Source organism: Triticum urartu, chromosome 2, assembly GCF_003073215.2.
Source record: "Triticum urartu cultivar G1812 chromosome 2, Tu2.1, whole genome shotgun sequence".
In the NCBI taxonomy this organism is placed as follows: Eukaryota; Viridiplantae; Streptophyta; class Magnoliopsida; order Poales; family Poaceae; genus Triticum; species Triticum urartu.
The window spans coordinates 656,540,697-656,565,000 of record NC_053023.1 but is presented as its reverse complement, the minus strand read 5'-3'; the positions used below and the strand labels follow the sequence as shown (position 1 = coordinate 656,565,000).

Sequence of the window (24,304 nt, the reverse complement as noted above, 5' to 3'; positions counted from 1 at the left end):
GCTCGTACGGTACTACCACTCCTCAGGCGTGGTACTACCGCACGGGCCGCGGTACTAAAGCTCTAGTGCCGCTCCGAGCCCCGGTACTACTGCGCCGACGCGTGGTACTACCGTGACTAGGAGCGGCACTAATTTTTTAGTACCGCGTGACCAGGCTGTACTACCGCTGCTGTCAAACCTTCTTCATGGAAATTACCATATGCATTTTCTACTGGTTTCTTGTGTTTTGACGTGGTCTTTGTTTTGACCCATCTCGCTTATCGTGTGTGTTTGTGTTTTGTGTGTGTCTCAGGTGGTGGCTCCGGTGTCCCTGCTCGTCGTTCCAATCCAAGCCGAGACATGGGTTCCAAGCGTCTGCGCAACCAAGAGGATGTTCCACAGGGCTCCAATGCCCCCAAGCGCAATGTCAAGACCACTGCTAGCAAGGTCAAGGAACCAACAAGGGACATGGATGAGATACCTCTTGCTGAGTTTGTCTCTCTCGGGAAGATCAAGCCCTATGTGCATCCTCGTGCAAACTTCATAGGGAATGAACTGTTTTGGACCAAGCAGCAGAATCGCATTTACTTGGATGTGATCAAGGCCAAGCAGAATCTGTATGTGGATGTGCACTGGATCGACATGCATCACATGAGGGAGGATAAGCATCGTCACTACTTTGGTGATGCCTTGGACCTTGTGGAGCAGTTTGCCATTGAGGATGTGATCTCTTTTCATCTGGACTATGACCCCGAGCTGGTGGCCCAGTTCTTTGCCTCGGTCCACTTCCACTCTGGGGAGGATCGGAGGATGACCTGGATGACCAATGGACGTCAGTTGACTGCTACTTGGAAGGAGTTCATGGATTTGCTCAGAGTGCCTGATGAGGGGCTCCACACGCCGGTTGGTGTTCGCCCTCATGCCAACGCCGAGTCAGCTAACAAGGACAAGCTTATGTCGTTCTATGTTGAGAAGAAACTAGCCAGTGGCAAGTCGACGTGGGTGCTCAACCCGTTCCTTGACATCATGCACCGGATCTTCCGCCACTCCCTCTTTCCTCGCATTGGGGACAAGGACAAGGTGCATGCCTTTCTTGTGGACATGTTGCTCATTTGTGAGGAGGCCCGAGTTTCTCAGACTCAACCACTTGATGTCTCACATATCATGTGGTGTGAGCTTCGGTTCGCGGTTTTCACCCGCAAGGTACCCATCTATGGTCCATATTTGTTCATCCTGATCTCAAAGACTTGCAAGAAGATCTATCCCAATGAGGAGTTTCTGGCCCCTGACTGGATCCGTCATGACTCCATCAGACTCCACATCAAGCCCCACTGGGCTAACACTACTACTCGTGCCGAGGCTGAGGCTGCTAAGAGGGCAGCTGATGAGGAGGATATTAAGGAGGAGAGTGCGGCTGAGGACAGCTCTGCGGGATATGCACCTCCTTCCACTGAGCCCTCATGGGCGAAGAAGCTGAAGGCCAAGATGAAGGCCTTGTTCTGCATGCAGGCCAAGGGGCAGTATCGGACTCACGTGGCCTCCAAGGAGAGTTGCCGCCGCGACAAGAAGATCATGAGGGTGTTTGGAGAGGATGTTTCTGGCGGCTCTGAGGAGCACATCACTCCAGAGGCTGAATGGATGGCAAAACAAGGCTACCGGTGGACTGATTCTGAGGAGGAGCACATTCCCGCTGCCGAGTCTGACGAGGAGCGTGCGAGCGACTACTCCGCTTGAGCCACCACTTGTGTTGTAGGTGTCCTCTCTATCTTTTTGGTGTCTCGATGCCAAAGGGGGAGAGAGAGTAGGGATTTTCCGTGTCGTGTCGTGTTTGCTTCGTTTGTGTTTTGTTGAACCGTGTTTGCTTTGGTTTGGTTTAAGTTTATTTGAGCATGTGAGACTTATCTATCATTGGTGTAAGACATATGCACTCTATCTATCATGCTACTTAGTTCTTGCTCATGATATATTGTGCTACTTAGTTCTTGCTCTTATCTACTATCATGCTTAGTGTTAGCATTGTTATTGCAAGATATGCCATGTCTATAAAATATAGGGGGAGTGTTGATCATAGTATGTGTGCCGTGCAGTCCAAAGCACTCATCTAACTAGCACACATCTATGGGGGCTCGTCTATATTTTAGAGATGTATGGCTTGCTCATGTTCTATTCTTTCTCCCTTGTGCACATCCCGTATTGTCATCAATCCACCAAAAAGGGGGAGATTGTAAGGGCATATTTATCCCTAAGGTGTTTTGGTGATTGATGACAATGCATGTGTGGACTAATCATGTGTCTCGAGTATTTTAGATATTTCATGACTAGGCACGAGACAGTTAGGAGCCCCTCGAAGATTATTAAAGACGGTGTTTTTCTACGTTCCTTTTTCGGTGGATTTGAGTCGTAGGAAAGCCGTACTATTAAGAGGGGGTTCGCTTTGGAAAGGTTTGGGTGGAATCATCACGTACATGTTTACTCCTCTTTGCACCGCCTTTCCTTTAGCACCTTGGAGCATCCTTCGTTTCTTCTTGTTTGTGCAAAAAGAAGTCTTCCTATCTGGTGCTGTTCTGAGGCTTGCAGTAGTACTGCTCTTCGGAGCGGTAGTACCGCAGGCCACTGCGATAGTACCGCATGCCTTTGCAGTAGTACCGCAGGTGGTCACGGTAGTACCGCTCCTTGGGAGCCGTAGTACCGTGAGCCCTGGTCCGGCACATCACCAGTAGCGGAAGTAGGAGCGGATGTAATTTTTTACATCCGCTCCCCGCGCGGTAGTACCGCGTGCCTTCAGCGGTAGTACCGTGTCGGACTTTTTGCACTATTTGGTATTCAGCGGAACTAGCCACGGACGTTTTTATGTCCACGGCCTTCCCAGGCTGGTCCACCCCTGCCTTGTGGTAGTACCGCTTATCGCAGGCTGGTTAAGTGGATAACGGTTGGATTTCTCTCTCCACTATATAAGGGGTGTCTTCTTCTCCGTGTTGACTACCTCTCCCAACCCTAAGCTCCATTGTTGCTCCAAGCTCCATTTTCGCCCGATCTCTCTCCCTAGCCAATCAAACTTGTTGATTTTCTAGGGATTGGTTGAGAAGGCCTCGATCTACACTTCCACCAAGAGAAATTCGATTCCCCCCACTAATCCCTTGCGGATCTTGTTACTCTTGGGTGTTTGAGCACCCTAGACGGTTGAGGTCACCGCGGAGCCATATTTCACTGTGGTGAAGCTTCGTGGTGGTGTTGGGAGCCTCTGATTAAGTTGTGGAGATTGCCCCAACCTTGTTTGTAAAGGTCTGGTCGCCGCCTCCAAGGGCACCAATAGTGGAATCACGGCATCTCGCATTGTGTGAGGGCGTGAGGAGAATACGGTGGCCCTAGTGACTTCTTGGGGAGCATTGTGCCTCCACACCGCTCCAACGAAGATGTACTTCCCCTCAAAAGGAAGGAACTTCGGTAACACATCCTCGTCTCCACCGGCTCCACTCTTGGTTATCTCGTACCTTTACTTGTGCAAGCTTATTTGTGTTATTTCCCTTGCTTGCTTGTGTGCTTGTCGTTGTTGCATCATATAGGTTGCTCACATAGTTGCATGTCTAGACAACCTACTTTGATGCAAAGTTTAATTTGGTAAAGAAAAGTTAAAAATTGTTAGTTGCCTATTCACCCCCCTCTAGTCAACTATATCGATCATTTAAATCACGTCGGCTGATTGTTTGATCCCGTGCCCCTCCTCTGACAGAGATTGGACACATAGCTAGTTGGTTTACTTCTTTTTTATTCATCATCTAAGAGGAATGCCAATCAATTAACACATCTTTGTGCAAAGTTAGCATGCACATTGATGGTGAAGTGTTGTTGGCTGAATTCAGTTCCCTACTTTTCCGGTTAGCAGCCTGTTGGCTGCCCTCTCTATTTATAAAACTTTCCACATTCCATGCAAAAAATAGTTGAGGTTTGCCGGTGAGCATATTTTTTGTCGAAAAGCAGGCTCACTGGTGCCTGGGATCCGAAAGCAATTTCCAGTTAGGAATTTGTTGATCCATAATAACATATGGGTAGAACTTCCCCTAAAAGTGGTTATACATGGTGTCCATATAATTTAGGCGAGGTTTGCAAGTGGGCATCTCCAATAAGTCCCCTTAAAAACTCCACCTGTGAGTGGTTTTTGGCGGGCGGGTGATGGCGGCTTACAATGGACGGCGGTGGTCGCGACACGGTGGGTATGGCGATGATGTGCTAGCGTGGCACTTTTAGGGGGAAGGTTTATGAGAAGATCTTTTCCATGGCGGCAGTGTGCTGACGTGGCTCTTTTAGGGGAAGGTTTATTAGAAGATCTTTTCCCTATAGATAGAGGAGAAGTTAGGCTGATTATACGAGGAACCCTAGAAAAATTCGCATTTACAGGATTTGTGGGACAAGTTTTTTGGGCACAACTCACCCTAAACCAGGAAAGGGGACTTGTTGAAGATGCTCTTAGCTACTAAGAGCAACTCTAGTAGACCCCGCAAAAATACGACCCGCAAAACGCGTTTGCGGGTTCACAAAAATCGCTTTTGCGGGTCAAAAACATACGCATCCGAGAAGAACTCGTATCTAAACCTACATAATTTGAAAAACTTCTTTCGCGGGAGAAATTGCGCAAACACAGTTCATCACACATACTACATTGTTCATCGCATACTACATAGTTCATCAAACTACAAGCATAGTTATACTACATACTACGTTAAACTAGTACTAGGGGGTAACGGCGGTGAGGTCGCGGCAACCGGACGACGCCGTGGAGGAGCCGGACGCTCACTTGTCCTCGCCGGAGCTGCAGATCGATGAACTTCTCCGCCTGCTCCGCGCGGATGCGGCGCCACTCCTCGGCCTTCTCCTTGGCGGCGAGGTTGGCGGCGACTGCCTGCCGCCACTCGAGGGCTTCGAGCTCCTCGGCGTGGCGTTGGCGCTCCTCCTCCTCGCGCACGCTCCGCTCGGCGATGGTGGTGGCGACGGCGTCGAACTCCGTGACGAAGTCCTCGGGCCCGACGACTCCGCGGCGGCCGAGCGGAGCGGGGTCCTCGGGCTCCTCCTTCACCGGCACGAAAGGGAACGACGCCGGCGGCTCCGGCTCCTCCTCCTCGTCCGACCACTCCCTCTTCACGGGGAGGAAGCCCGCGGCGGCGGAGGAGGATCCGACGTACGAAGACCGCACGGAGGAGAACGACGCGCGCCGGCGGTCGCACCCCACCGTCTCGCGGCGGTCGAAGCTCGCCGATGGCGAAAGCCCGCGGTTCGTCCACCTCCGCGCGCCGCACTTCCTCGCGTCGTCGGACCGGACGCGCCGCTCGCGCTCCGGGTCCCTCTCACGGCCGGATCGGCTGCCGGAGCCGCGTCCGGAGCTCCACATTCGCCTCCACATGGCGGCTGGAGGCGGGGCGGAGGGTCGCCAGCGGCGAGAAATTGGGAGAGGAGAAAGGGGAATTGGGTGGCTCGCGGCGGCGGGGGATAGGGTTTGGACCCGCAAAAGGGTCACGGAACCGCACTTATAGTGCTCGGGGCATGCGGTTTGCGGGCTGCAGCAAAAGTTTTTATGGGCCGGGCGAGTATGCGGGCTCTGTTCTGACCGCAAAATTGGCCCGAGCCCGCATACTCGCCGGAATTTTTGCGGGCCGAGCGTTATGCGGGGTCTGCTAGAGATGCTCTGAGAGGGCAGCCCGGTGCATATAGCTCCCACTTGAGCAGAGTCAAGGAAAGGGTCCAAGCACCTTGGGTCTTTTGTACGCAACCTTCTTCTGCGTTTTTACAAGAGGCTGTTTTCTGCATTTTTACAAGAGGTTGTTTTCTGGACTCGAATCCGTGACCTCACAGCAGCAAAGCAAACGTGATGGCATGCTTTGTCTAATGCAATGAGTTTCTGTGTGATATGAAAGTTTCATGGAGATGGGCCCGTTTGAAAGGGACTCAATTTATTGTTCCTAAAGAATTGAAAAGGTAGCATTTCAGGTTTTTACTCTTCAGAATTCCTTCCGCATAATGTGCTACTACTTCCCTAGTAGACTAGTAGAAGCTCAACCTCGATAGCAAAAAAAAAAACGCTGCAAGACCTAAAAACCCCGCCAGAAAACAGCTTGCTTTGCTTGTGTTCACAGTATTACAGGATAAGCAAACCAGTTAGAGCTGCTGTTGATGTTTCGACACACACACACACACACACACACACACAAACAACATTTCCTTTTTCCGGAAGGTTGAAACTACACGGACACCGCACAGCCTACTTCTAGACGGCTGAGGGAAGACAATCTTCCCCTACCTGCAATTCACAAGAGAGACTATTATTGTTGTGAATTGCAGCAACTAAACTGGATCATATCCCCATCATGTGATCCAGGCCTGGCTGGGGAGGCACCCCCATGCCAGGTCCTCCCATGCCGCCCACTGTCACGTTATGCAGCAGTTGCTGGAGCCAGCGCCTTGTCGCCGGGTCATCCTTCGTTTCAGATATATAAGCACGATTAGTATCTAGTCGGTAACTTTGTTCCATTTGATTTGAATTCATGAATGAATTGGTAACGACAGATATGTTAGCATGACTCACCCTAAGAGAGATGTTGAATGTCCCATCTTTCAGCATGTCAGGGAGGCAATTATGCAGTGCAACACAGGCCCTGCGGGGAAAGACAAAAATTAGCACATGGGAAGATAGATGTAAAATCATTTGGTGCCATATGAATGACAGCACAAACCTGGGGTTATCTGACAGCCTGAGGTAACATCGGATAATGTGCTTGAGCAACCTTGTGGAAGGCTGATCAGCAAGTGAAATTACCATATTTCCTAAAACGCTGCCCACAGCATAGAAACGCTCAGGGGTGGCACACACGTAACGCAGTCCAATATCATCCAGCAGAATCTTCTGAACAATGAAGGTAGCAACCTGCTTATGCATATTTGACTAAATTAGTGAAATTGGAATGACAGCTATACATTTATCTCATTATCTGTATAAGACCCTGTTTGGCCTAGCCTCAACTTGTGTATTCCAACCAAAGAAATCGTAAGCACCTCAAAATATTCAGCTCCTGTGGGTTATACAGGAAAGATGTTGCAAAAATGTTGGCATATTTTTGTGTCCACAAAGTTTTTGATCTTCCAGTCCAAGTGATAACTGATAATAGTAACGTGATAAAATTAGCAGCATAGGTCAATTACTGAATTGCCAAAGCCAAACAGCTTTTGAGGTTTCTCGCATAATACGCCTTTTATAAGTCCATAAACTGTGAAGTGGTTTTTATGTTATTACCAGAGAGAAGCCTGGCGTGGCATAGAAGGCTATAGATAATCACAAACATGTTAACAGACAAGTAAATTCTTAATATAGCGTTCCACATGAACTTCAGACAGCAAAATATAATTTTTGAAAAGAAGAAGCAATTTGATCTTTTCTAGGACTAAACAGAAAAGAAAGATTGTTTTACTTTAGACGAGGATTGAGATGGTTAGATACATACGGTTTTTGACAGTTCACTGCCCATCTCCATGGTACGCAAGCACAGAGGAATTATTTCAGTTTGCAGCAGAAAGCCGATAACTTCAGTATCATCAACCTGCATTTTTAATAATAAGGTAAAGAAGCTTCTCCCAAAGGCAAAAATAAAACGTTTGGTATTTGGAAACACATGCAGTATTCAAAAAAAGAAAGAAGAAAACATTAGATAGAACATTTGCTTGTTATAAGCTACTCAATTGTTTATGTCTTCGTTACACAACAAAGTAACAAGGATGTATCCCTAGTGACCTTATTAGATTCATCGTTCATGCCAGGGTATTGGAATAAAAACAACATGAAGCTTCATTGGTTGTAGAATTTGTAGTATATAACATTGCAGAGTTAGATGCATCATACAAAATTGGTTAGTTCATGTAAAATTGTACAAAAAATACCTTAACAAGAGCACCGATGACACCCAAGCTTGTAAGCCGCAAGTACTCAAAAGGCCTTGTCTTGCTGAATGTATTCAGGAACGGGTACAAGAACAGGGGCACATGAGCTGAAAGGAACAAATGGAGGACAGAGAGAAGAAAATGAATCGCTAACAACAACAATATCAAAAGCCGAATGGCTCTTTTGTCATATCAAGCTACCAGGAATCAGGATATGTGAGATACAATGCAAATGGCTGAATTCGTTACCATGTAAGAAAGGGATTCTGGTATCAGGGTGAGATGCAACACACTGCAATTATTGTAATACAAACACACAAAATTAGACAATAAAGATACGCAATAATAAATCTAATAACATGGGAACCTTCAAGCAATTTTGCGAATGTAATCACCCCCTTTTTATTTGGAGCTGTACCTGAAGAAGTGCAAGTGCGTTGCAGACTCGGTTTGATGCGCCTGCCGACAAAACTGGGGGTGAAAGTGCAGGGTAGATCGACACAATTTCCTGAGTTTGTTTCCAAGTTGTCAAATACACCAAGTGAGCAAGGCAGGGTCAAACTTTGACAAGTTGCATCGAAAAAAACAGCAAGTGCCGACTTGAAAACACGAATAGAATAGTGACTGCTTCCACAGTTCGACAACATAAACACAGCATAAGGTACATAGCTCCCGGCTCTTTTATGTAATTTTGAAGCATGAAAACCATAAACATAGAAGATAGATGAATTACGCATACCTGAAGCAGTGCAGCAATTGTGCCAAAAGAGTGCCAGAGAAGCGGGGCCAGGTCTTGAAATATCTCTCGTTTCTGAAACGAGTACAATTGGTTACCGATTTACTTTGGCCTTACAAAACACCTTATATAGCATGCTAATGACTGAAGAACACGCAGTATGCAATTGTTCAGTTCATGGCAACCCAAAATTAAGCTACAATCGCTCTCTTCATGGTAACTTAAAATCACAAATCACACAACCCGTCCTCGTGACGAGGCGCTAGAACCCTGGAAGTAGAAGAGCACGCGACGGACCTTCGACAGCTCGAGGAGGGCGTTCTCGCGCAGCTCGCGGTCGCAGAGGTCGAGCACCAGCTGCTCCGCCGACGCCATCTTCCTGGGCTCCTGCGCCGCCGAGGCAGCACCTCCACCGATCGAGGAGGGAGACGGCGGCGAGGCCCCTGCGAAGGAGGAGGGCTCGGGGACGGAAGGCTGCAGGTTCGCCATTACTGCACAAAAGCGGCGGAGCACAGTCACTAATTTCTCCAGACAGAAAAGACAACAGCCGCAACCAATCGAGTCGCCATTCTGCGCGGATCGCACGCAGCGGCCCAGCGCGTGCCCCCACGCCGCCGGCCACCGCAAGCACGGGACGGATCGAGGAGTTCGCAGAACCAGCGCAGGTTTGGGAGATTACCGAACGAATCAGTTCGATCGACTTCGGGACGAATCCGCTCCACCAGACCCTATCGCGCGGAGAGGGAGGAAGAGGGGGGAGACAGCAGCGGCGGCCGCCTCGCCGCGCCGGTGACCGGGGGGGGGGGGGGGGGGGGGGAAGGAAGAGAGACCACGGCGAGGGGATCTCTCTCTCTCTCTCTCTCTCTCTCTGGGTTATGTCTGCAGCACGGAGGACGGTCGGAGCAGGCATTAAGATCGGACGGCCCAGGTCCGCGGCTAACACACCATCAACGGCCTGATCTGCCCAGAACCCCGAGGCGGGCCCCGCCGCGAGTAGTAATCGATCATAGATGGGCCTCCTATGGACCTCGGTGACGGGCCGGCCCGGGAGACGGGTGGAGAGGCCCGGAAGGGCTGCGCATTCCGCAGCGGCGCCCAGCGCTATAAGAAAGAATGCACCCCTAGGGTTTGCGCCCCGCCGCCAACTCCTCTCAGAGCCTCGCACCCGCATCTCCGCGCTCCGCCGCCGCCTCCGAGCCGCTCGAAGCCCACCTCGCAGCCATGGCGGAGCAGGTAAAGGCTCTCCTCCTCCTCCCCGTGTAGCGCTCTACCTCTGCTCCCCCCGTTCGCTTGCCGTCGCCGGATGCTCGGGATGTGTGATGCGGCGCCTTCGTGCTTTTCGGCCATGTATGCTTAGATCCGTTCGTGTAGAAGCTTGTGCGTTCGTTGCGAATCGAGTGGTAGCGTGGTGTGTCTTGCAGTAGCGAATTCGTAGTCTTTTGCTGTCAGACGAACTTGCCGTCGTTTCGATGTATTGGTTGTGCGATAGGTTACTTTTAACTCCCAGTTCATCCATTGATTTCTGCTGTCTCGGCGTAGTTGTTAGCAGCTTATGCTAAATGACTTGTGTGTTGTGACTAAATCCTTATGTTCCACTGGTACTTTGTGCTATTCTCTGATCATTTGAACCCGATAGGATCTTGGTGTCCATTGTTCTATTGTTCATTTTGAGTTTGCCAAGCACTGAGTGAAGTATAGATTGTTTTTCTAGTTTGTTCTATTCCTGTGTACAATATGTCATAATTTGTTGCTGTAATTGTTCTAATGGTAGTTTAAACTTGATATGTTGTGCAGACCGAGAAGTCTTTCCTCAAGCAGCCAAAGGTTTTCCTCAGGTGAGGAGTTTGATTACCTTTCTTGTGTGCTGTTGTTGTTTAGCAATGTTCATATCTTTTATTGATCCCATGTAATGCCTGTACCCTAACAATGTTTTCTGTTCAATTTAGCACCAAAAAGGCCGACAAGGCAAAGAGGCCCGGCAAGGCTGGCAACCGCTTCTGGAAGAGTGTTGGCCTTGGTTTCAAGACCCCAAGGGAGGCGATTGATGGTAAACTATAGTGGGCCAATCCGTCTATTTTAGCACTGTTTGATACTTGAGTAGGTGATGCTAGTCTTGATGAATGCAAGTATGTGTGCCTAAGATCATACTTAAGTACATTTCTCCTGGCTTTGCTGGCCTAGTCTACACAAAGAATTGAAGCTAGTAAATTCTAGATCCACAGCCCATTTTCTTTTGGTCATGTGGAAACAATTGAGCCATGAATTGTACCATGTACTGTTTCTTGATGTTCTGTTGCTAGTGTCTGGCTAGTACTGTGGTTGACATAAATCATGAATAGTTAATTGTGCCTTATTTTCTGTTAAGCTTGCGACGGTGTATTAATTCCTATTCATTTCCAGGTACCTACATTGACAAGAAGTGCCCATTCACTGGAACTGTTGCCATCAGGGGCAGAATCATAGCTGGGACCTGCCACAGTGCCAAGATGAACAGGACCATCATTGTTCGCAGGAACTACCTTCATTTTGTCAAGAAGTATCAGAGGCAAGTAAACCCATTGATGATTCTGAAATAACATAATGCATTGCTTCTTCCCTGTGGCATTTCTAACTCAAATCAATTGTGCTCCTTGCAGGTATGAGAAGAGGCACTCCAACATCCCAGCTCACATCTCCCCCTGCTTCCGTGTCAAGGAAGGCGACCATGTCATCATTGGCCAGTGCAGGTAATACTCATTACTCTTGCATGACTATCAACTTGAGAATGCTAGCCTGGTTGTTCTAGTATGTTCACCCTTGTGCAGTTATGTTACTGTTACATACATGCTGTGATATTCCACTTCATCATTATATAGTTGATGTATTGATTACTGCAGAAAGCTTATTTTCTTTTGTGCTGAAGTATATTGCTTGTGTCTGAAACAGGCCCCTGTCGAAAACTGTGAGATTCAATGTCCTGAAGGTCGTTCCAGCTGGAACCACCGGAGGCGGGAAGAAGGCTTTCATCGCTGCCTAAGCCCAGACTCTGATTCATGAGTAGTTCATAGTCAGAACTTTTTCGCACTTGAAATCTACCAGGCTGCTGTTTCGAGATTTGATTCCGTGTTATCTGTCAAACCGAATGTCGTGATCTGAACATGTTTTGTGGAATCTATCTATCATTAATAGTTTCGCTTAAATTTGTACTGCCTTATTGTCCTTTTGCTCAAATCCTTGTGAATTTGTTTGCCCAGATGTGATATGATATTTACTCAGGCAGTGTGTTGCCTCGTTCCTACTGTTAGTAATTTCTCCAGCTTAGGTTTTTTATCTAACTAAGTGAAACTAAAATTGATGGGTGGGATTCTTTGAAGTTGCAAAGTTGCAATTGCGATCAACTGTAAGAAAATATTATGACAGAAAAAGAGCTCCATATTTAGGTATTTAGATTTGTTACCTTGAGAACTAAATTTTCAGAATTCATCTTCCCTTGAACTCTGCCCTCCCTTGTGTTCTGTATCTGCACCCTTGATCGACCGTTGTTGTATCACCTCCTTGGACAATGCTACTCCCTCCATTCCAAAATATAGTGCGTCCACGTTTTCTGAGGTTGAACTTTGATCATAAATTTAACTTGTGAGACCGACTGCGGTGGGAGAAGAAGTTACATGATTAAAAATTTCTTTTGTGGGAGAAGAAGTTACATGATTAAAAACTTTTTTTGAATACGAATTCATGAATATAACTTCTGCTTCCGTCGCAATCGGTCTTGATAGTTAAATTTACGGCTAAAGTGGAAGCACGGGGATAAAGGAAGTATAAATCTGCATGCTTGACGATGGGTATTTACTTGATGAAAGAGGATGAATTGTTGTGTGATGTGTGGAGTTTCAATGCACGAAACATAATTTGGCAGTGAACACAAGCACTGCACAGCTTACGACATACTCCCTCTGTAAACTAATATAAAAGTATTTAGATCACTACTTCAACATTCTAAACACTCTTATATTCCTCTGCGGAGGGAGTAGAAGATGATCGTGGACACACAGCTTATGACATAGAAGAAGATCATGGACATAGACAAGTATTGAAGTGTGTGTGAACAAGTGCTAGCAAGGTGCATTGCTTGAAGAGCTCACAAGTTTTTCGTTCTTGCTGCTCTGTGTTGGTCATTTTATTGATTTGCTCAATGTTGCAACTTGGTGATCACTTCATTGCTAGCTTGTACGCGCCGGTTCTACCAAGGACGGAGTGCAACCCTTTGCAATGGTGCATTGTTGGATGAAGCTCAATGGGCATTGCTAACTGAATACATTACATATGAAGAAGTTCAAACTCAAAGGAGAGGAAGCTTGAGACGAAGGGAGTTTTTGGGGCCGATGAAATTGAAAAACTTGTCGAACATCTTTCAAGGAGTGTTGTCGGATTTAAATGTGTGGTTAAATTGCTACTGATCTAGATAAATTTGTCAAAGCGACTAGAGACGGTCATTTGGTTTGTTTTTATTTAACTTTTTTCAAGAAATGAGAAGACATTTAGTGACTCCAGTTGAATGGCCTTCGCCCTATTCTTGTCTTCGGACACGCCATGCCGTGTTCACGGACATTTGATGGTGTCTGTATTGGTGGACCGCATTGTTGGCCCTAAGGACGGTCAAATGGTCTCCAACCCAAGCTCCTATGTGGGGAGGAAATGTGGTGACCGGATAGCCTGCCACAGTGAACCCGATCTATCCGCAGCAATTTCTCTCTTTTTTTCATCTCTCTTCATCCCCCCCAATTATGTATGTGTCCAGGCAATTTGATAGGACAAGGCTGCGTGCACAGACAAATGGGGTTCAGAGCGGACACTGTCGAAACGTGACAGCAGATAAATGGGGCACCAAATTAGTACAGTTGAAGATGCTCATCTAAAGGGGCAGCAACAGCCAAAAGAGTTACAAATGGCAAAAGCCAAGACGCATTCAGAATCTGGGCCAAATTACTCACAAAAGATACAACAGTCTGGCCAGTACCTGAAAACCCTAATGCCAATAGCTCAAAGAGCTCAGCTCAATACAACCAATGTCCCAAACTGCGAGGCATTCGTTCGACCGTTCGACCTTGCAATCCCTGTGCAACACTGCTTCCTCCATCTGCTGCCGCTGTCACCAACCGATGCGCCTAGAACGAGATCTCGCTGGGCGCGTGGAATGTCCGCCCGCGGCAGATCGCCTCCAGGTTTTCTCCGGCGTAGGAGCTGAGCGGAGAAACCTCGACGCCTGTGAGAAAAGGGGTCATGAGAAAGGTGGCCATCACAATCTGTTCTGTCTGAAAATGCCTGAGCAAGTTTCAGCGTACGGGCAAACGTGAGGAATTACCTGTCATGTACAAGGGCACAGAATGGGTCAGGAAGCCGCCAGCAGCAACGACCCATCTGCTGTGGAGTCGGAGCAGCATCAGTTTGGCCGAATCTGGGGTGTCGTAGGCTGAACCATTCGCGTTCTTCACTGGAGCAAATTCCTCTTCGCGTAGCACCTGGATTTTCAGATATGCACCAGTAAGTATCTCGAGCTTTTAAACCCAAAGAAAATGGGGGAAGAGAAGAAGAGGGAACAGAATGGAAATCGAACCTCAAAAAGTGTCGTGGACGGGGAGTAATTGAATGCATCGAATATGAACTGCTCAAGCTTCAGGCCCATTGTATATCCATGAATCGAAGGTATCTTCTTCTGTGCAAGATGATACCTGGCAACCAAATTTCCAAATGTCAGGTGCTGCAACAGAACATAATTTATGCTAGAGCATGTCAATTGTCAAGTAAAATTACTTGTCATGACATGCCTAGCAGATCCTTAAATCACAAACTGTAGATATAACTCTTACTATCCCAGGAAGATTAAGAGACATAAGCAGCAAGTAGGTAAAAAACTACTCCCTCCGATCCAAAATAAGTGTCGCAATTTTGAACTGGGGTTAGTTCAAAACTGCGACACTTATTATGGATTGGAGGGAGTACTATAAAACCAGACTCAGGGTTTGGAAGAGGAGGCAAACATAATATGATTTCAGAATTCAAACTAGATACAGAAACACTCACACGCTGTCTTTTTCAAGGCTGTTTGCGACTTGATTCAGAAATTCCAAACTGAACATATGCAAGCATACCTGCAAAGAAACAAAGGAATATGTTAGTTTTATGTGTCTCAGTTATTGAGGGAAGGAGGGAGCGACAAGCTAAGGATAGAAATATACATTGCTCCAACAATAACGAAGGCGTCCTGTTGATTGATTAATTTCAGTAGTCATAGCCGCATCCATTTCACTATACTCGACCACAGAAAGAGGTCCACCACGACCTCTTTGAACAAATACTCCAACATTCTCTTGTGGATAAGCCTGTCAAGGATATGACAGACTATCAACAAAGTGCATAGTATGCTAAAAATGACAATTGCCAAAAAAAAACAAGTGATGAACTATGAGAATTTCCTTTTGCGAGCTCGAAAGATATTTGACCGTACCTTCCTAACAACCTTTGCAGCAGAAGATACACCCTTTTCTATAAAGTACCCTAGGAACGTTGGATCTGCAACACGAACCTGCGCATAAGACATCGATTAGCGAACGAGAAGGTGCGGAAATCAGATGACACCTCAAAGCGCATGTCCTCACCAATACGTTATCAACTCCGTAGCAATCTACATACTTTACACCCCGTGAAGACATGTCGTCAAGCAACTTCTTAGACTTCAGAGCTGTGGGATGTTACAGTTGTAAAAACTAAGCATCAGTATCTAATAGTGGGTAAAATACAATTACTGCAAGATGCATAATAACTGGTCCATATCTATGGGAGATTACCGGCATAAACTCCTCCATTTCCATCAGGTGCCTTGGCTACCTGGTTTAAGATCATGTAAGAACAATTCAATCATTTGGCATTGCAGATATGCAGTATCAAAGTAGCTTTGCAGGCATCAAAATTTGCATTTAAACTCTTAGATCACACACCATGAGTAAAACTTAGAAAACAAATTGCTATAAACTGTAACGTTGCGTCCTGGCCATACATGGAAAGATGGATCATGAATGAAAAGTTAAAGAGAAGATGAAACACGGTACCTTGTATGGAGTCTCCATAATAAATCTGCCATCGTCAGAAACACATGGAAGGGTGCCTTGTTGGAAAAAGGTCACCTGCCAAGAAGATATCAACGTTTCAAGCCTAGCTATTAAAGATAACTCTTACTATTAGATTCAACAGTATGCACGTGTTTGTTGAATTGCCATGAATATTAAATGCAACGGAAAATTTTGTACTTGTTCTTACCTGGTCAGCCTCTAAGCCAAAATATTTACGGCTTTCGAAGAATTTGCGTGTGACATCATCGGTGAAGGGGCTGGTCATTATGTACCAGTGGATTGGTAAAATATTTCTTGGACCTGCAAATTATTTTCGAATCAAGGGTAAGGACGTGAAGTGAAGCAAAGGACAAAGAAAAATCTACAAGCTTATGGTTAAAAGATATTACTATCACTGGACTGAGCAGCTAACTTTTGAATACACAAAATGCGTTCCGCTTGGAGTTGGAAAAGTGATTTTCCAGATGGAAGTCCAATACCTGGAAGGCCAACATGAGGTGTCAAGAGAAAATCACAATGATCAATATAATATAAGGAGATTCGAATTATCAGCGAAATGCAATTCCACACAAGTATGGATGAACAAAGATGCCACGCTGGATATAGTAAGTACATCCATTTCCTTTCGATCAGGAGACAATGCATAACAGTGATGTACAAATTTATGACATGTGAAATCTGCCGCTATGGAATTATCAGCAAAAATGCAATTCCATACTAGTATGGATGAACAAAGATGCCACACCTGGAGTAAGTACATCCAATCACTTCTGTTATTAAAAGACGGTGTATAACAGTGATGTGCACAATTTACAGCATGTGAAATCTGCCGCTATGGAATAAAGAATTGTGCCAAGAACTAAAAAAAATCACTATGGTGTACTATTTTTTAGTTTTAAAAGAAAGAGCACACCACTGCACATATGCAGTCAACTACTAACATACAAGGATTCAGATGGGATCGACTTACTGAAACACCCCTTAGGATCTGAGCTACCAAGCCGAGTCCCCTACACACAAGGCACAACATGAGAAGAAATCAGATCATCATAAGTATAACGCTACAGAATGCGCGGTAGAGACTACAGAGACTGCAGTATCAGAAAACAGGACTGGGGGTATTATATTTCATGAGATTACCTGGCCACCAGCTAAAAGGACAACGGCCAGCTTCCCCTCGGAGATGGCTCTCAGCCCCTTCTTCCACCACCGTTCTTTGTCCTCCGGAGACCTCTCCTCCACCCTCGACACGCTGGATTCCGGCACGGGCTCGGCGGGGGCCAGATAGCCTCCTGTGTTTAGCAAGATCACCACATTAGCTAAGAATGCTGATCAAAGATAAAGATTTCATAGTGTTCTTCTTCACTGGGATGATGACAATTTGTTCAAATGAAGGAACTCTGACCTTGTGATCCCATAGAGCGTCGAATGATCCGGTCAATCCTCGAAAGATCTAGACTCTGCAACATAGTTAGTACGCACAGCTCCGTCAGTATTCAGTCGGTGTCAAAATGGCAAACAGATGCTGCAAATTTCGATTGAGGTCAGGCAATCGAAATGTGCAGCATCTGCAACTGATGGAGATTTACATTGCTGCTCAAATCCTCATCTTCCACCCCACAAATCTCAGCAGCACTTTCTACTTGAAATCAAATCAAACCAGCTCTGCGTGCAGAATTCCAGCCCACGACCGAATCGACAAGCATAATTCGAACACAAAACCGAAATCTTTCTTTCATAATTAACAATCCCGATGCAGAAAGTAACTTGTTATGCCGAAAAAACCTCCGCCGACAGTCCCTGCGCGAGGAATCAGCTCCCGCGCGAACAGAAATCCCAGCGCAAGAAAGCCAAATCCGGCCATGAAATCCCGCCGGGAGAGGACCAAAAGGAGCAGCGCATTGGGGTCGGTCGGTCGGTCGGTCGGTCTCACCTCGATGTCCCGGACGAGGAGGTCGCGGTCCTCGGGCGAGAGCTCGTCCCAGAGCGCGAAGGCGCCCTCCTGGCCGTAGTCCTTCATCCGCTCCAGCAGCTCCTGCGGCGGCGCCGCCCCCCACCTCCCGACCGGGCCGACCGGCGCCACCGACCCCACCATCATCTCCTTCATCTCCTCCTCCTCGTCGCCGCGGCGGCAGCACAAGAAGCGGCAGGGGCGGCAGCAGGCGACGGTGGCGGGGCGAGGGAGATTGTGAGCAGGCAGAGGCAGAGGCAGAGCGGAGCAGCGGGCGGTGGCGAGGCGAGGCTAGAGATCCGTGATTGGGTAATGATCCGCTGTGCTTATGGCCAAAAGAGCCAGCTCGGATTGTTCGCCGGTGCGTGCGTGGGCGTGGGCCGCGTAGGCGTAGGTAGGGAGGGGAGGGAGGCGTGGTGGTGCCGGTGCCGGTGCGTGTGCCGCCGCGCGGGGCGAGGTTATATACAACGGCGCGGTGCGGTGCGGTGCGCTGCAGGTGTCTCCTCCCTGGCTTTTGGATCGGAGCAGGTTGCAAACGTACAGAGAGGGAAGGGGGAGGAAGCTACGCATGCTGCCATGGCGACCACGCCATTTGGATGTTTACGGCGAATAATCAATCTACTTGGCTCATAATTTTACTGCCTCTAGATATAGGAATATAAGTATTTTCTTAGGTTATCTACTGCATTTGACTAATAAAATATGGAGTACGTTGCTTGCCACAAAACATACATATATCTCTACAACCGTTGTTGATTGTTTTTTTGAGATAGTGAACAAGCGGTTCTACAACCGTTGTTGATTGTTTTTTTAGATAACGAACAGGCGATTCTACAACCGTTGTTGGACGAATTTTCTTACTCCCTCCGACCCCGTATTACTTGTCGCTGAATAGATGTATTGAATCGAATGGAGTATCATATAGTTTTATGCCATACTGATTCTTTTTGTCAAACATAAGACCTATAAACCCGTGCCCGGCTTATATTCCCATCCGAAGGGAGTGTCTTATTTGTGTCATAATTCCATATGCGGATTTAAGCATTAACCCAAATCTGCATATTTCTTGTTGATCTTTATTCAGCTCATCTGTGTATTACATGTGTAAGGGCATCTTCAACGGTAACCCGCAAATTTCCTTTCGCATCTGTGACGAACAGAGGGACCAGTCCGCAGACACGGATGCGGAAGGAGGTCATCTAATCGTAACCGCATACATCCGACCTTCCTTATTGTTTTTTTCAACTCCGCACGACCAAGTAGTTGCATGCAACACTAGTTCAAATTTAAAAAAGTTCAAATATTGCATCCCAACATTGTTGTCCCCCTTTCACCGCCCACTGATGATCAATCAGATCTTCCTTCAGCTTCTTGTGAGTTGGTCGATGTCGAATTTCTTGACGCATTTGAATAAACTCTTCAAATGTGTCCGGATTCTGGTCCAAAAGTTGGATAGGATCATCCATGTTCTCAAATTCCAGAGCTGCAGAAGCATCATCACCCTCATCCTCGACAATCACGTTGTGCATGATCACACAACATGTCATCACCTCTCACAAGGTTTCGGATCCCATTGTTTAGCAGGTCCACGAACAACTGCAAAACAAGCCTACAGAGCTCCAAATGCCCTCTCGACATCCTTTCTAGTTGCTTCTTGTCTTTTAGTCAAAGTGAGCCTTTTTCTGGCCAACTGAGTTTGAGATGGTGCTGACAAAGGTAGCCCATGGAGGATAGACACCATCAACTAGATAGTATCCCATATTGTACTCATGTCCATTGACATTATAATGGCAAGGATGAGCTTTTCCTTCAGCCAGCCTCGCAAACAACAACGACGATCGTTGCAGCACATTGATATCATTATGAGACCCGAGCATACCAAAGAAAGCGTACCAAGCCCAAAGATCATGTGATGCAACTGCTTCAAGAATCATGGTGAGCTTCTTAACATGACCCTAATATTGCCCTTTTAAAGCCTTCGGGCAGTTCTTCCATTTTCCAATGCATGCAGTCAAGAGATCCAAGCAAACCTGGCCACCCCCTTGCTTTTGAGATTGCCAAGAGCCTCTTGGTGTCTGCCACAGTTGGTTCTCTCATGGAGGTCCGAACACCTCGACCACGGCAGTTGCAAACCTGACCATGGCATCTCTACACGTGCTCTTAGACATCCATAGGTACTCATCCGACGAATCAGCGGCCATGCCATATGCAAGAATCCAGAGTGTGGATGTGCACTTCTAGTAACCAGAGAAGCCAATAGTTCTGACGACGTCCTTCTTCAGGATGAAGTAGTCATCGCAAGACGAGATGCCATGGTACAAACGATCGAAGACAGTCTTGCGCATCCGAAAACACCGACGAAAATGGTTAGCAAATAGTGCATCAGAGGCAAAGTAGCCGGCCATCAGTATCAAATGGTCGCGCGCCTTGTTGCAGTTGAGCACTCGATGACCCTTGATCGAGCCCTTGAAATTGAGAACATGCTCCTCCGCACGATCCGCGTCTTCAAGAACCGCCTGCATCATTGCCGTCTCATCGGAGTGCTCCTCGTCCGACGAGTCGTCAAGCAACTCAACATGCTGCTCGTATATGTACTCCAAATTGGGATTCATTGCTAGAAAGAAGAAGGGACAACTGTTTTTAGCTCTGGCGATTCATCGAACAGTTGTCGAGCATGGTGAGAATAGCAATAGCGAATGGTACCTGGCAGGGCGGTCGAAGGACATGGGCTGAACGGAGACAGAGGAGAAGCGGGATGGAGCCCCGCTGGAGCGTTGGAGGTGACGAAGACTCGGAGTTCCGACAGGGGTGTGGCATGGTGGCCGGGGTGGTGGAGCGGTGGCGAAGGCAAGAGAGAAAGAATGAAGGGGAGAAAATGAGGAGGATGGAGTCGCAGGGTCTGGGAAGAGTTTTGGGTGTGCCGAGGGTGTCGGATTTCTATTTTTCGTGTGTACGGACTCCTTCAAAGCTCCCACTTTTGTCTTCGATTTGCAGGAGAAATCGCATCCGGACCGTCCCCGCGGACCAATACAGACCCACGTTGGATGACTCCCATGGTCCAGACAGCGTGGTCCGAACGGATGCGGGCGATTTACGGGTCTGCCTTGGAGATGCCCTAAGGGCATCTCTAATTGAATCCCTAAAATTCAGCCCTTCAAAAGCCTCCTTCAAGCTTTGAGTTAAAAAGAAGCGATCCTAGTCGAACTCCCAAAACCTAACTCACTAAAAAATACATAAAGATTACTTCAGGCCCAAACCTAAAGTACTTGATTATACATAATTTAAAAGGGTAACACAACATATATAGCATAAGTAGATGGTATCATTAGATAGCATAACTGAATAAATTATCTGAGATAGAAGAACGCGTCATCACCATGACAGAAGAAGAACGCGTCGAAGTCATCTGAGATAGGGATCACCCCACACAAAAGGGGTCGTCCTCATCGTCATTGTTGCTAGGGCCGACTAACGACATCTCCTTCTCCTTGTTGGGGATCTCATCCCAATTCACGACATCATCCTTGCACTCGAACCATGCTTGGTTCTTGGTGATGAGCTGCAGATTCTTCACGATGCAGTCAGCCATATAGGCCGTGTTGATGTGCTCGGCCTCGAGCTGGCTCATGGCCATGCGGTTCTCCTTTTCCTCAGCGCGGGAGACCACTCTAACAGGAGGAGGCTCGACGAAGTTTGGGGCGCACGACTACCAAGGGGAAAGTTAATCCTTGCCCAACTGCCGTAGTAGCACACTGCCGCCATGCCATACTTGTGCGCCGCCTTCTCCAAGGTGGCGAATGTGCCAAGCCACCGCTTCTCCCGTGTGTTCGGATCTCGGATCTCTACCGCCCAAGTGCCCCACGCCGCTGCCGCACGTGGCGATACTTTAGCGGTGGTCATTGTGACATGGACCTCGAGGAGGCGTTCGCGGCCAACGCTCGGGATGGCTGCGTTGGCTCGTTTTGGACGAAACGAGGCGCCGCGATGGCCCTTCTAATCGACGAGCTCGCGGCGGTGAATCAATGCATCAATTTAGACGGAGGCGACATGCGGCAATCGAATCTAGGTGAGGCGTGTGAAAGGTGAGGGCTACGAGGTGCCCGCACAGGTGCATGGTGACCGGCGAGGCAAGAAAGAAGGCGGCGATGTGGAGAAGGCCGAGCGGTAGAGTGGAATCTTTTGCTCGGAAGTTGTTTCAGCTGCTCAAAATTGGAAGATGGTCAGCAACATAATTATTTTCATTTGAGTTAATTTCTCATTTTTTGAGAAGTTAACTCAAATGAGAATTCTGATAGATGTGGAACTCAAGGAGAATCTTCTCAGAGGTTAATCCTTTTTTAGGCTTGGACCGGAGGTGCCCTGATAGCAGCATAGCTTTCGAGTAGCAGTAGCAGCACGTGACAGCCCTGTCCACGGCCGCTTGTACCAATTTAGGTAGATCATGTGATTTCTAGTACAAGTATACATTGTCTCTGGCATTTGGACAGCAGCTTTGCTCTATTTGTAACTATCGTGCGTGCATGTGTTGTTGTTGCCGTATGCAATACGATCGAGGGTGGTAACAAGTGTCCAGCCTCGGCGATTCATTCATTCATGGCCCAACCCATCTCTCCCTTCCAGTTCATGATACTACTGCTACTACTACTTTGCATTCATGCTCCCTGCAACTGTAATGGACCACGGCAGTGAATTGATTGACTTCACTGGCATCCATCCATGCATCTCAACAGCAAAACATCTCAGATACTACAGTGGTACAGCGTCGGCAAGTGGGGCAAGTCGGCAAGATCAGCCCCCCTTATCCTAATCAAGCTTCTGAATTGTAGAATTTTCTTCTTTTAGAAAATGAGGTTATCCCCCAGCCTTTGCATCAAAAAGATGTATGCGGCCACTTCTAAATTGTAGATATAATCTGACGAGAGAATACAGGATCAGGATTACTTGCCTGAACAATACACCGGAGGCTGAAGTAGTAGTTGGGTAGTACTCCTTCGTAAAGAAATTTAAGAGCGTACATTTCCTTACAGAGCAAGTACAAATGAACCTGAAACTGAATATAAACACCTTAGTAACATAAATTTTATTCCGATGAATGGAAAAACAAGTAACCAATGGCCAATGCCAATGAGCCGATCCTCTTCCTAATCTAGAAGAAGCGGTCACCGACAGGACGACGTACCTGACCGACCTGCTGCCTGCTGGCTGGGCGGGGTGGATCGATCGACGACCAAAGGCTTGAATTCCAAGTTAGGTTGTCTTTTTTCTGTCTACCCAAACAAAGAAAGAAAAGGTTAAAGGCACAACTAATAATAATAATGATAAGTACGCACATTTTCTCGATCCATCAACTACCACTGCCACTACCGGTACCAGGCAGTGCAGTAGCTTTTACAGCATTGTGGTTGTAGGCTTTGTCCCACTTATCAATATAGTACTACGAGTTCTTCTCCTGTAATAACAAGCAAGCATGAAGTTTTTTTCTCCTTCTTTTTTGAGTAGCAAGCAAGAAGTTATTGATGCTAAAACGAAGATAACTCTCATTATTACGATATAAAAGGGAATACTAATGCCAGGATGATACCAGTTACACCCGGGCTCTGCAACAACATGATCTCAAGGCATAAGCTAGACATTAAAGATGCACACGGCCAAAAGAAACGAAGAGAAATCTCATATGTATTTCTCCCACTCTGGGCCTTTTTGGTTGCATCTTCGTTGTGTCGCCACCTGCACTGCGTCTGCATGCATGGCTTTTGCGGTTGGAGCCTTGCGCCTCACTCATCAAGGCAACAGCTAGCGGGGCGGACCGATCCAAAACCCAGGCCGTGGTGTGATGTGCAATTGCGAACCATCACAACAGCATCATCAACGGACGAACCGGTTTGGTGGCGCGTCGACGGCCGGTCGACGAGACGTATGACCATGCGATCCATCAACGCCAACCGTCGATCGGCTGACAAAGACGTTACTGATCTTGGTTTCTGTCAGCAGCCTGCTGGTCGGTATTAGTAGTAGATTTGTATACAATCATATGTGCAGTGCGGCCGCGTGCACCAACCAGCCGGCCGGCCGGCCCCCGGCTGCAGTAGTCCGTCAGTGCGATGCTGCCGGTGCGGCACGAGGAGTGAATGCATGGCAGGATGAGGCGTAAGCCTGACACGGGTGTGCGCGGGTGCGGTGGTCAGCCTGGAAAAACAAAAGTTGGGCCGGCGTTGCCACGGTAGGCTTGCCCGGCAAGCACGCAAAGCACAGGAGAAAATTCAGAGAAAATGATGCGCGCCTCATGATTTTCTTTTCTTCCAGGGATAGAGGGAGAAGCGTGTACTCCAGCTTCTGAAAGCAGTTGCAAAGCCACTGTATGAATCGATATATGCTTTCTTCTTCTTCTTCTTCTTCTTCTTCTTCTTCTTCTTCTATAGATGGTGCGTGCACAAGAATGCACCAGAACCCGAATTAGCAAGAACGGATAAACGAAGAGCGGTTAACACCTAATTAGGAAGACTTGTATTTAGAGACGGAGGGAGTATTTCTTTTTTCGAACCATGCAGAAGGGCTGCACTGCATGTGATCGCTCGGAAGGAGTAGAGAGTAATGCAGAGAATTTATTTGTTT

The 24,304-nt window shown here is 47.4% G+C and overlaps 3 protein-coding genes across 3 annotated transcripts; 1 reads left to right on the top strand and 2 right to left on the bottom strand.

Annotated features, from left to right (window-relative positions):
• Window positions 1-6,060: 6,060 nt before the first annotated feature.
• LOC125539489 (CCR4-NOT transcription complex subunit 9-like) lies at window positions 6,061-9,487 on the bottom strand. The gene is made up of 10 exons (XM_048702957.1): window positions 9,315-9,487; window positions 8,933-9,126; window positions 8,639-8,710; window positions 8,318-8,407; window positions 8,149-8,191; window positions 7,900-8,006; window positions 7,467-7,562; window positions 6,702-6,892; window positions 6,554-6,623; window positions 6,061-6,445 (listed from the first exon to the last, which is right to left on the bottom strand). Exons 2-10 carry the CDS (start codon window positions 9,122-9,124, stop codon window positions 6,323-6,325), a joined length of 984 nt encoding a protein of 327 aa, XP_048558914.1. The 5' UTR covers window positions 9,125-9,126; window positions 9,315-9,487; the 3' UTR covers window positions 6,061-6,322.
• A 236-nt stretch (window positions 9,488-9,723) lies between these two features.
• On the top strand, window positions 9,724-11,820 carry LOC125539491 (40S ribosomal protein S11). Its single transcript, XM_048702958.1, has 6 exons — window positions 9,724-9,868; window positions 10,430-10,470; window positions 10,582-10,682; window positions 11,036-11,180; window positions 11,272-11,361; window positions 11,561-11,820. The coding sequence occupies exons 1-6, from the start codon at window positions 9,857-9,859 to the stop codon at window positions 11,649-11,651; spliced, it is 480 nt and encodes a 159-aa protein (XP_048558915.1). The 5' UTR covers window positions 9,724-9,856; the 3' UTR covers window positions 11,652-11,820.
• Window positions 11,821-13,503: 1,683 nt separating this feature from the next.
• On the bottom strand, window positions 13,504-18,266 carry LOC125539488 (UDP-N-acetylglucosamine diphosphorylase 1-like). The gene is made up of 15 exons (XM_048702956.1): window positions 17,675-18,266; window positions 17,147-17,201; window positions 16,882-17,033; window positions 16,712-16,751; window positions 16,131-16,220; window positions 15,929-16,041; window positions 15,721-15,795; window positions 15,460-15,499; window positions 15,271-15,353; window positions 15,120-15,197; window positions 14,851-14,994; window positions 14,696-14,763; window positions 14,229-14,343; window positions 13,977-14,133; window positions 13,504-13,877 (listed from the first exon to the last, which is right to left on the bottom strand). The coding sequence occupies exons 1-15, from the start codon at window positions 17,846-17,848 to the stop codon at window positions 13,780-13,782; spliced, it is 1,482 nt and encodes a 493-aa protein (XP_048558913.1). The 5' UTR covers window positions 17,849-18,266; the 3' UTR covers window positions 13,504-13,779.
• Window positions 18,267-24,304: the final 6,038 nt, after the last annotated feature.

Bases quoted from the DNA above. Each gene is read 5' to 3' on its own strand.
- LOC125539488 (XM_048702956.1), bottom strand. From the start codon at position 17,848: ATGAAGGAGATGATGGTGGGGTCGGTGGCGCCGGTCGGCCCGGTCGGG. The intron at 16,221-16,711 runs GTAAGTCGATCC...TTGGCCTTCCAG, and splicing joins AGATCCTAAGGGGTGTTTCA to GTATTGGACTTCCATCTGGA. The intron at 15,796-15,928 runs GTAAGAACAAGT...TCTTCTTGGCAG, and splicing joins TTGGCTTAGAGGCTGACCAG to GTGACCTTTTTCCAACAAGG.
- LOC125539491 (XM_048702958.1), top strand. The intron at 10,471-10,581 runs GTGAGGAGTTTG...TGTTCAATTTAG, and splicing joins CAGCCAAAGGTTTTCCTCAG to CACCAAAAAGGCCGACAAGG. The intron at 11,362-11,560 runs GTAATACTCATT...TGTCTGAAACAG, and splicing joins GTCATCATTGGCCAGTGCAG to GCCCCTGTCGAAAACTGTGA.
- LOC125539489 (XM_048702957.1), bottom strand. From the start codon at position 9,124: ATGGCGAACCTGCAGCCTTCCGTCCCCGAGCCCTCCTCCTTCGCAGGG. The intron at 8,408-8,638 runs GTATGCGTAATT...AAACAAACTCAG, and splicing joins CAATTGCTGCACTGCTTCAG to GAAATTGTGTCGATCTACCC. The intron at 8,192-8,317 runs GTACAGCTCCAA...CAATAATTGCAG, and splicing joins ACGCACTTGCACTTCTTCAG to TGTGTTGCATCTCACCCTGA.